The sequence below is a fragment of the Sinocyclocheilus grahami genome, unplaced genomic scaffold (genome assembly GCF_001515645.1).
Source record: "Sinocyclocheilus grahami isolate Dianchi unplaced genomic scaffold, SAMN03320097.WGS_v1.1 scaffold2526.1, whole genome shotgun sequence".
NCBI classification, from domain to species: Eukaryota; Metazoa; Chordata; class Actinopteri; order Cypriniformes; family Cyprinidae; genus Sinocyclocheilus; species Sinocyclocheilus grahami.
In genome coordinates, this window is record NW_015507705.1 from 10,103 (window position 1) to 22,180 (window position 12,078).

A 12,078-nucleotide genomic window follows, 5' to 3' on the forward strand; every position below is an offset into this window, starting at 1 on the left:
GAACTCAGTAACTATACTGATAGTTGATTACAGTTTATCATTGGCAGAGTGTAAATATACAATATGTCAAACCCTTAATCAGCAGGAAAAAAGTCAATCTGCTGCTAAATGCAATGATCAGCCAATAAGAACCACATACAGAGGGACATGTAAATAAATAAATAAATGAATAAATCCATTTAGCAGGCTGGCACATAACTAACCATACTGCCATACATACTGTACATACAAATGCTTTTATTAAAACAAGTTAAAACAAAAACTGAGTAGCATTTTAGTTGTACAGTATTGTAGACCCATTTCACCAATTAGCTATTGAATTCTAAAGGTTATTAACCATCAATCTTTTTTGAAATACCTCAGAGCTTGGAATTAATTATTCACCATGGAGCCCAGACTTCATCCAGGAGCTTCTCCCATCTGCAGAGCGAACGGCTCTCCTCTATCACCTGTCTTACCTGTGTCTGGGAGGCTTCCCAAAGTTGGAGCGTCTGATCAGAGAACAAGCTATTGAAACGCAGCTGCTGTTTGGATCTTCTGAGGCCGTTCTGCTGAAGGTGAGGCCTAATTCATCATAACCATCAATGTCAACAATCAGAGTTGTCCAGTTAGCCCTAGATTTAAAAGTTCATTCAAAAAGGGTGATTTCCCCTGTAAGACTATATGGAAAATATGTATGTTGACACAATCTGTATTGTTAAAAGCGCTATATTAATAAATACTTGACTTGACTATGGAAAAGTATTATATGAATGGAAACATTTTGGAAGGGATTATGAATAATGATAGATACAGCCATGGATTTGAGCCACAGTCTGATCCTGATTCATGTTGAGTATCAATTATTTATATTAACAATACATTTTTGCAGCATACAGTATTGTAGCCAATGCAGTGGCTAATTACAGGTGCTCACTTGTGTTCAGCACAAATATGCTCATCATCATAAATTTCTGAAATTATTTCAGACTGCAGACAAATGTGGCTCAAATCCAACTAGGGCTGAAATGATTATTCGACATTATCGACAATAAAAAATTGTCGACAAATTTTGTGAAAAATGTTTGTTGTCGAGTAGTCGTTTGATCTCATATGACCTAATGTAAGAGCCTGCAATAATGTGGTTTGACCAGTGTGGCGCTGTAGCGCAAGACTGTAATTCAGCCCGATGCAATTCAAGAGAAGAAGACAGCGCTTCAGTTCAGAGCGAGTGTGTCTTACACATCCTGAAAAGTGAAGCTGCAGGCTCTTTGATCTCCCCCTGGTGGCTGGCTGCAGTACAGGTCATAAACCCCGCCCTCTCCATGTAAACGAATGGGACTTTAGTCAAAATAAGAACATAATAAATTACGCTTCCAATACAATTTTCCGAAATATGGTTTTGGTCATTTAAGGTAGTTGTTATCACGCTGATATATGTTAAATTGTTCGTTTTTGTGATAATTTTGACTTTAGCTAGTAATTTGATGCTATAAAAACAGGGCGTGTCGTTATGGTTGATTGGGTCTGCGGGAGTTTGGGCGCGAGTTTGATACCGCAGCTCCTCCTCACGACACTACTGTGCAGACGCTGGCTCCGAATCTCTACTGTGCAGACTCTGGCTCCAAACTAATCCTGTGCAGACTCTGGCTCTGAATCTCTACTGTGCAGACTCTGGCTCTGAATCTCTACTGTGCAGACTGTAACAAATCAGCTCATGGGAAATATGAATAATTAATCATAACTAGTTATAATTAATTATGAATATTTTAGATCCGCTGTAGATATTTAGCTGACCTCTCAGGGTCAACTGTCTTGTCAATTCTAAGAACGTTAATTTCCTGGTTAAAGGAAATAACTTTCTTACTGTACAATTCTACAAAAGCTTGTAGCATAAATCTGCATGATTGACTGTATAACATATATACAGTGTTATACAGTCTCTGGCTCAGTCAATTAGATCATCCGAATACTAATTCATAGATACTAAACATGGTAGGGTTATATATATATGTAAGCTGACAGGAGTGAGTGTTCCGATCATAAGCCTGCATAAAACAGTATACAATCTCAAAGACAAAATACACGATGACAATAATATACACAATGACCTGAAGGATACACTGTTCAAAGAACAGTTCAAAGAAAGGTTTTCCTATGAATTAAGTAGTAGAAAAATCAATTTCTACTGTGCATTTAGCCTCTTGCTATGAAAAATGCAGTGAGAGTCTCTCTGCTCACATTCCACTGGGTAATAAACCCAGTGATATGGTTGGTTGCCATGGAACCAGGGGCCTGTTCGGCTTCCTGGGGTGTTACGCATTTCGAGGGGAAGGGTCCATAGGTCCTCATATGGCTTGTTAACTGAGGGGTGTTACAGAGTATTTGTTAAATCTAGCTAACAAAATATATATTGTGTGTTTGATTGGTCCAGACGCTACACAGACTCTTACTCCAAACGAATCTCTACTGTGCAGTCTCTGGCTCTGAATCTCTACTGTGCAGACTCTGACTCCAAACGAATCTCTACTGTGCAGATTCTGGCTCCGAATCTCTACTGTGCAGACTCTGACTCCAATCGAATCTCTACTGTGCAGATTCTGGCTCCGAATCTCTACTGTGCAGACTCTGACTCCAAACGAATCTCTACTCTGCAGACTCTGGCTCCGAATCTCTACTGCGCAGACTCTGGCTCCAAACGAATCTCTACTGCGCAGACTCTGGCTCCAAATGACGTCATTTACTCAAGATGGCAGCAGCCATACTGAGATGCTTTAGCTTCACTTTTCTATAGTGGAAGGAATAGAAGATAGATGCGTTGTCCATCTTTTTTTACAGTCTATGGTTCAGAGCAAACTCTGCCGAACCTGAAACTGCTGAGCGGCGTTTGGGTGAATATGTAAATAGATGCTGCGCGCTTTCCTCTCAATAACGAAAAAACACAACAAAAACTGACCACGGTGTGAAAGCAGCAGTTAAAAACGCAACTGATTACAGTGATGTGAATGTCTGAATGAGCTCTGTGGTTCGGTACTCAAGTAAAGTCCAGCTTTTGCAAGGTTCCGTGAAAACATTTCTGCATTTATTTTCCTTTTTCGCACTGAAGAAGATATCACAGGTTCATCAAGTTCGTCGAAATTTTCCATCCTTGATCACTTTTAGTCAGCTTTGACGAAACTCCTCTCAGCTAGCACGTCTTTTCAAAGTGAAAGTAGCCTTGTCACCTGACCTGAATACAGCACGCTGATTAGCTAAAATGGACTTATCGGCTTCTGTTCAAAAACAACAAGGGTGCTTTTCGGCTTCTGCAGTAAAACGTGAACTCGCGATGCCTTGAAATTGGACAAAATCGGCTTTTTTGACAAAACATGTTTAGGGTTCAGATCGTGCTATATGTGGAGTATAATGCACAGCATTTAGCTCATTTTTGTATACATCCTCAAAAACGTCAAAATAAGGAACTTAACAACTAGCCATGTCAGCATCATATGACTTCAGAAGTCTTAGAATAGTGTTCATAAGTAACACGGAACTACTGTTATGAAACTTTTATGAGTGTTTTAACTCTTCTACTGTTACACAGTCTTTGTTTGATTGCAAATTATTGCAAAGATACTATTTAAACTGAACTGAGTTGGATGTTGACATCACTGAATTCAATGATGAACTGCCTTTAACTGAAAAATTAGTTTTGTCATTTTGCATTATTGACACACTATTTTCCTAATTAATGCTGTTCAGTTGCTTTGACACAATCTGTATTGTTAAAAGCGCTATATACATAAAGGTGACTTGACTTGACACAGTCACTGTGAATTGTCATGACTTTCTAACTTTGTCTGATGAATGATGTTTTCTCATAGTGCGTCGGCATGGGTTCCAATCTAGTCACCTGCCTCTTCCCAATACTGAAGAAAGCTATTGAGATGAACAAACCTGTTCTGGCATTAAGGTACCTGGAGATGGCCAAAACATGGATCAATGACATCATTACAGCAGTTGATGACATGGTGAAGAGGTGAAAATATTAATAACATACTACCATAGAAATGTTTAGTATTTTACAGCAAATAATCATTTTATAAATCAATATAAGTTTTAATGCTTGAATGTTCAAAAATCATTCTTTTTCACATATTTTCATTATTGCAGCTCCTCTCTTCCCAGTCTGGCCCGAATGCCCCATTTAGCTCCTGTTTTAATGAAGGCCCTCCATCTAAAATACAAAATCTGCTGTGATTGGTTAGTTGGCCTAGTGTGTTGTCATGGGTGCTTCGAGCGCGTTTCGGAAATATCACTCCCCTTAATATAACTGCAAACTCTCTGCTCATATTAACGATGCCATCCATTTTAAACCAAATTGAGCCCCATTTAGAGGTACAGGGTTAGTTCACCCAAAAATGAACATTATATCATGATTTACTCTCTGTAACGGGGCTGACAAGACGTGAGACTTGCGGATCCATTTGCAAAGCTTTATTAAGCAGAAGACAGAGACGTGGTCATAACAGGCAGGGTCAAACAGGTATATGGCGGACAAAACACAAGAATAGTCCTAGGGCTAGCGCAGGTCGACGATCGGCAGACAGAATCAAAAAGGGGCAAGACTAAAGGGGTAAATCCAGGAAAACAGGCGAAGACCAGAAACCGAGAAAACAGGCAAGGCAAGGCAAGGCAAGGCAAGGCTAGGCTAGGCTAGGCTAGGCTAGGGAGGGCTCTGTAATGAAGCTATCAACGGATAGGGGCTAAACAATACACGGCAGAGGGAAGGGATCAGAGTAAGTGTTAAATAGTGAGGGAGTGAAGGCAAGGCAAGGCAAGGCTAGGCTAGGCTAGGCTAGGCTAGGCTAGGGAGGGCTCTGTAATGAAGCTATCAACGGATTAGCCGACGGAAGTTCATGGACCGGATTCGTGACACTCACCATCAAGTCTTCCTAGGTGTATATGACTATCTTCTTTCAGTCAAACACAATCTGAGTTATTGTGAGATGTGTATATATATAGTAAGTTATTTCTCCAGTTATTATCTTTTGCTGTAGTGTGTCAATAGGAAATATTAGTTTACATTTCCAAACATTACTTTTGCAATTAATTGTAATAATCCAGTGAGATTTTTGTGCTCCACACAGATATCTGATCTGATCATCATCCAGTCTGTCTGGAATGACACAAAGAGATAGAACAAACTGAGACAGACTAAATCCAGAAGAACTGTGGCAACGTCTCCAAGATGCTTCAATAACTTTTAACAGTACTATAGCTTTGCAGGTAGGTTTCTTGAAGCATCTTGGAGATGTTGCCACAGTTCTTAGTCTGTCTCAGTTTGTTCTGTTTCTTCATGTCACTCCAGACAGACTGATGGTGATCAGATCAGATCTCTGTGTGCAGCACTGCCTGCTGTCAGACAAAAATCTCACTGGATTATTACAATTAATGGCAAAATGAATGTTTGGAAATGTAAACTGATATTTCCTACTGACACATTACAGCAAAAGATAAAAAAATAACTGACTTAAAACCATTTTTTAGCTGGTGAAAATACAAGTGTTCTAATCATTTTGGCCACCACTGTATGTATGTATGTATGTATGTATGTACAGTGGGTACGGAAAGTATTCAGACCCCCTTAAATTTTTCACTCTTTGTTATATTGCAGCCATTTGCTAAAATCATTTAAGTTAATTTTTTTTCCTCATTAATGTACACACAGCACCCCATATTGACAGAAAAACACAGAATTGTTGACATTTTTGCAGATTTATTAAAAAAGAAAAACAGAAATATCACATGGTCCTAAGTATTCAGACCCTTTGCTCAGTATTTAGTAGAAGCACCCTTTTGATCTAATACAGCCATGAGTCTTTTTGCGAAAGATGCAACAAGTTTTTCACACCTGAATTTGGGGATCCTCTGCCATTCCTCCATGCAGATCCTCTCCAGTTCTGTCAGGTTGGATGGTAAACGTTGGTGGACAGCCATTTTTAGGTCTCTCCAGAGATGCTCAATTGGGTTTAAGTCAGGGCTCTGGCTGGGCCATTCAAGAACAGTCACAGAGTTGTTGCGAAGCCACTCCTTCGTTATTTTAGCTGTGTGCTTAGGGTCATTGTCTTGTTGGAAGATAAACCTTCGGCCCAGTCTGAGGTCCTGAGCACTCGAGAAGGTTTTCGTCCAGGATATCCCTGTACTTGGCCGCATTCATCTTTCCCTCAATTCCAACCAGTCGTCCTGTCCCATGAATGAGGAAAAAAAATTAACTTAAATGATTTTAGCAAATGGCTGCAATATAACAAAGAGTGAAAAATTTAAGGGGGTCTGAATACTTTCCGTACCCACTGTATATATATTGCTCAACATTCAGTGCCTTGCGAAAGTATTCATTCGCATTATATTCATTTTTTTCACATTTTGTTATGTTGCTGCCTTATGTTAAAGGTGCAGTAGGAGATCTTGGAAATGCTAACTTTAGCCTGATAGCACTGAAAGCGAATGTCCCACCCTCCCTGCAATCACCGTCCAAAGCCACGTCCCCTGAACGCATATACGCTCAACAGACCAGAATACCAGAGACAACATTTGGTAGTGAATGGGACTTGAGATTTTCAACCCAAAAAAAGTTTATTCCAAGTAATTCCAAACAGCTCCAGGCTATTAATAAAGGCCTTCTGAAATGAAGCCATTGGTTTTTGTAAGATAATTATCCATATTTATACTACGGGGCCATTGAATGCTTGAATCTGATTGGCTGACGAACGTTCCAAGGTGTGCAATTATTTTCAAGGAAACGCACGGCGAACGTAGTTCCTTACAGCCTAAAACAGCAAAAGAACCAAAACCCACAATGACACTGGCCAAACAAAAAGTATAGTAAGCAATAGGATAAAAATTACAGATAATTTCCATGTTTTTTGCCAACAAATTACAGTTTATTATGTACAGAAGCACATACTCTATATCACCGGCTCTCTTTCCCTCACAGACGCACATACAAACAGTTTGCACACATGTTAACATACGCACTAATGTTGTTAGCCCTACTCTGACGATTTTATCAGTAACAGTTTAACAACTTAAAAACTACATGACTTCTCACAAGCGAGGTAACAACGACATTGTTCGTGAAGAGAATGAACTTTAAAGTTTCACTTAGAGACATTGCAGCCGAACACTTGAGAGACACACAGACTCACAGAGGTAATCTCTCTCTCTCTCTCTCTAATAACTTAGTTAATAACTGCATTAGTCTGCTATCAACGGCTCAGACCTCTGTTACTAGGTCTAAAATTATGTTTTGGAATTAGCAACGGAGGCGTTGGATGAGATGCGGAAGAAATTATTCCTACTCACAATAGCGTTTTAAGTAGAAAAACTGGACAAATGCCTTGAAATATATCATCTGATCTATGTCTTGAGGTGTGGTAACCATAAGCAAGATAATTGTCTTCGGTCTGTTGAATTCTCCACTTTGGGCCGTGGCCACATCACCACCTCGGGTGTGCATTATTTTCTAAGAATTCAACGGGCTGTCGTCAATTATTTCTTACTTAACATTTTATAAAATATAATATCTGGCCCGTGAAAAAAAAGATGAGTATAAACCAGTAAGGCAAGGCAAGGCAAGCTTATTTATATAGCACATTTCATACACAATGGTAATTCCAAGTGCTTTACATAAAAAAAGGAAAAGAATCATAAAAAATAATCACAACAATAAAAACAAGGATTTAAATGTGGCTAATGTTTTAGCACATCTGATCTCTTTTGGAAGATGGTTCCAACTGTGGGCGGCATAATAGCTAAAAGCGGACTCCCCTTGTTTTGTATGAACCCTTGGTATTTCTAAAGGAAAAGAATCATAAAAAATAATCACAACAATAAAAACAAGGATTTAAATGTGGCTAATGTTTTAGCACATCTGATCTCTTTTGGAAGATGGTTCCAACTGTGGGCGGCATAATAGCTAAAAGCGGACTCCCCTTGTTTTGTATGAACCCTTGGTATTTCTAACTGACTCGATCCTAATGATCTGAGTGGTCTGTTAGGTTTATATTCAGTGAACATATCTGCTATGTATTTAGGTCCTAGGCCATTGAGTAAAATGAGTAAAAGTACTTTAAGTTCAATCCTAAATATAACTGGAAAGCAGTGTAAGGGGCTGAGGACTGGTGTAATATGCTCAGATTTTCTGGTTCTAGTCAGAATTCTGGCAGCAGCGTTCTGGATGAGCTGCAGCTGTCTAATGGTCTTCTTGTGAAGGCCGGTGAGGAGACCATTACAATAGTCCACCCTGCTGGTGATAAAGGCATGAACAAGTTTCTCCAAGCCTTGACTGGAAACAAAACATCTAATTCTTGCAATGTTTTTGAGATAGTAGTATGCTGATTTAGTTACTACTTTAGTAACTTTAGTTACTACTAAAATCACACCAAGATTCTTGCCTTGATTTTAAGTTGTTTGATCCCTAGAATCAACATGCATCAAAAATGTGTATTTATCTATCTATAACCTATGACTCTGACTGTTCAAAACAGGTATGACAAGACGTTTCTGACATTTAACATTATTAATCTGTAGGCTAAGAACATTGAAAAAAATATGTAGGCCTAATTATAATTGGGAAAATTGTTGTTAGATGGCTAGGATGGAATGTAAACTGTGAAACTGTTATCTTTCTTTTCTGCTCAAGATGAGAAAGTTTTGATCATTGTAGCTATATTGTTTTTAGTAGGCTAGATGCTGCTTTTAAGTAAAATATTAAAATAGTATAGATTTCAGGAGGAAAACCCTGAACAGAAACAGTATTTTTATTTTTATTTTTCTCCAGGCATTTGCTTGGAAGAAAATATAGAGGCCGCGCCTCTTGGAACTTTAATTAAATACCCCTGACTTATCTCATAAAGAAATACTTTATTTATATGGTTTTGCAATATCTGTGTCAAATATTTCCTTATGTGTCATGGTAGATCATACTCTTATTATAGAATCTGATTACAGAAAAACTGTTTTGAACATGGTAATGGATTAAAACATAAGAAACAGGCTGGATTTACATTAACCTTACATCTTATATATTTTGTCTATAGCCTATAAAACAGCTTCATAAATATGAAGATTTCAATACATGAGGATTCTGAATGGAATTTTTTCAGCGAGCCATTAAATGACTCGAGACTCGACTCGGACTCGTAACCAAAGACTCGAGACTTGACTCAGAGTCCAGTGACAAAAACTTCAGACTTGACTCGGACTCCAAGTTAAAGACTTGTGAACATCTCTGCAGCATACACCAGTTCCTCCATTTTCTGTGAGAAGCTTAGAAGTGGAGATGCTGGAGAGAGGGACAATGTGTCTGGTGAGTGGGACTCTGGTGTTTCCGGTGGCTGTAATATGTTGTCCTGGTTTCCCTGGCTGTTTTCTAGAAAGTCGTCCTTGGGTGCTGAGTCTTGGAGCTGTTCTGATACGTCACAGTCTGTCTGTGATGAGCTCTGTGGGCAGGGCTCAGCCGTGATGGTGTCCATGAGCAGGGCTTGTTGTGGCTGCGTGATGTTATCAGTGTCCTTGTGGGATGTGTCAACCACATGATGACTCGGAAGCTGATATGAAGTCCTGTCGTCGCTCATACTCTGTCCAGGTGTGTGTGTGTCATTCAGGTTGAGTAGTTTGGCACACACTACTGAAGGATGACGGATGGAGAAGTAGATGTTGTCCTTTAGCACTCTTGCACCAAGTTTGTTTAGGTGGAGGCCATCCAGTTTAAACAGATGTCTATGGCCCCAGAAAAGATTGAAGTTGTCAATGAAGTTCAGTCCTTTTAAGCTGCAGATTCTTTGTAGCCATGTATTCAGCCTAAGCAACCGTGAAAACATATTAGTTCCTCTTGCTGGGAGTGGTCCACTGATGAACGACTGAACTTTAAGTCTTCGAAGTGCTTCAAAGAGTTCACAAAAATCCTTCTTAAAGAGTTCTGACTGCTCTTTCCGAATATCATTCTTCCCCACATGGATGATGATTCGATTTGCAGTCTTGTGCTTCATTAGAATGTTTGAAAGTTCCTTGTTCACGACAGAGATGGTTGCTTGAGGAAAGCAGCATGTTGTTGTAGTCCTGCTACTGATGTTTCTGATAATAGAGTCGCCCACTATCAGAGTCCTGGGCTCGGCTGCGCTCAGAGCTGAAAGCCGCTGTCTGCTCGACCTTGAGTGCCTGTTAGTAGCGATGTTAGCTGCTGGTAAAATAATCCATGCGACATCAGGGATTCAACTGTTTATCTGGGGTAGAGGATGCTACTGCAGCAATATGAAATACTCATAACAATCTGATGTCTCATGTGCCTTTGGGTCTCGCTCCCTGTTTGTGCCATCGATTAGTGTGTCGATCAGTTTCGGCTTGTTCCTCTACACTTGGTATAAACTGTTGAGATACACTAGATTCACAGGACTCTCCGGCTGTATGCTGAGTGGGTCCATGATGACGGTCTGCTGTGTGTTCTGCCTGTTTTGGAAGTTCAGCAAGTAACGTAGCAAGTAGATTCCACAAGAGGCATTTTCTTTTCCTGTCTCCGGAATGTAAGCTGCTGGCAGTGGGAGGCAGAGTCTTCTTTTTCATAGTATTATTCCAGTTCCGAAAAGTTTTTAGTTTTAGTGTTTCTGCCAAAAATGTGTTGTTTGAGCACTTTGCTGATCTGCTGAAGTTAAAATCTTAGAAAAATCTGAGTAAAGTACATAAACAGGGAGCAAAGCGCGGAGCAGTAAGCAAGAGCATCCGAACAGTAGCGAAGCCGTAGCAAAGTTCAGTAGAAAAACTCCTTAATGTTGAGCCCTGCATACATGGTGAATCCCTTTCAAGACCTGCCTCTTTGCTATAAAATAAGTTTACAAAACAAACTAACTAGCTACCCTTACCAAAAATAATATACTTCAAGTTTATTTTATTAAGTATACTTTATGTAATAAGTATACAAATATCAGTGTACTAGTATACTTGTAAGTGTATTTTAATAATCCTTGGGACTTGTAAGTGTATTTTAATACTCCTTGGGACTAAATTGGCCCACTTTCTAGTATATAAAAGTATACTTTTAAGTATACTTTAAGTTAAACAGTAGTAAACTTTGAGTACACAACTAGTTTACATAAATATTTTGGCTTGTACTGCAACTATACTAAAAATTAACATATGTATACTGATAGTTTACTAATTAAATACTTGTAGCATTTTTAGTACACTTTGAAGTATAGTCTCAGTAAACTACTAGTTTAGTAGTTTTATACTACAAGTATACTCGTAAGTTTTCTTTAAGTGAACTTTACATCATACTTTAAGTATACTACTATGTCCCTATTTAGGTATTAATTTGTACATATTTTGTTATATGAATATCTGAACGTACAAAATATCAAAATAAAGAACAGGGTATCTGCTTGTAAACAAAAACATTTTTATTCTAGTTTCATGCATTCTTTTTTAAACACTTGAATGTGGGTAAGTTTCATAAATAAAAAATAATGAAATAAACAAAATTTTGAACAAAAAGCTGAAAAAAAAGACTATGAATTGGATTCGGAATGATAATCAAAACGTAGATAGAGTCGATCAACACCCCAAAGCTTGACAGTCATTATTACCTCTTCATTGGTCAGCATTTTATTCCATAACGTTACACAGTTTTGATGCTGTTTTATGTCTGATGATCGTGTTAGATTACATGTGGAAGCATCTGTTGTTTTTGTTTCATCTTCACTTGTGTTTTTTGGAAATTCTGTACAGAAGATATGTACTAACGCCCCCTACCGTATAACAATGAAAACACAGATTATAGGAGCACAAGTATAGCTCAAATACATTTAGACTTTTTCTAAGTATAAGTCAAGTATACTTAAATGTAATTTTAAGTATATTTCTGAGAAGTACATAAAGTCCATTTCTGAAAAGTACATAAAATGTTTTCCTTTCTTTTTGGAGTGTTACAAGCTCTTGGTGCATAAAGAAGATCTGTAAAGTTGCAAAGACTAAAGTCTCAAATCCAAAGAGATATTCTTTATAAAAGTTAAGAGCCAGCCACGCCTACCTAAAACGGCTCGTTCTAACATGCCCCCACATATC

The 12,078-nt window shown here is 38.6% G+C and overlaps 1 protein-coding gene across 1 annotated transcript in view; it reads left to right on the forward strand.

Annotated features, from left to right (window-relative positions):
• Positions 1 to 356: 356 nt before the first annotated feature.
• The window catches only part of LOC107575247 (uncharacterized), a gene marked incomplete at its 5' end in the record, with an annotated part of 25,242 nt that continues 13,520 nt past the window's right edge, over positions 357 to 12,078 (forward strand). The window contains 2 exons of the mRNA XM_016261660.1: positions 357 to 557; positions 3,843 to 3,997. Coding sequence (XP_016117146.1) covers positions 357 to 557; positions 3,843 to 3,997 — 356 coding nt within the window. The remainder of the gene's footprint in view (positions 558 to 3,842; positions 3,998 to 12,078) is intronic.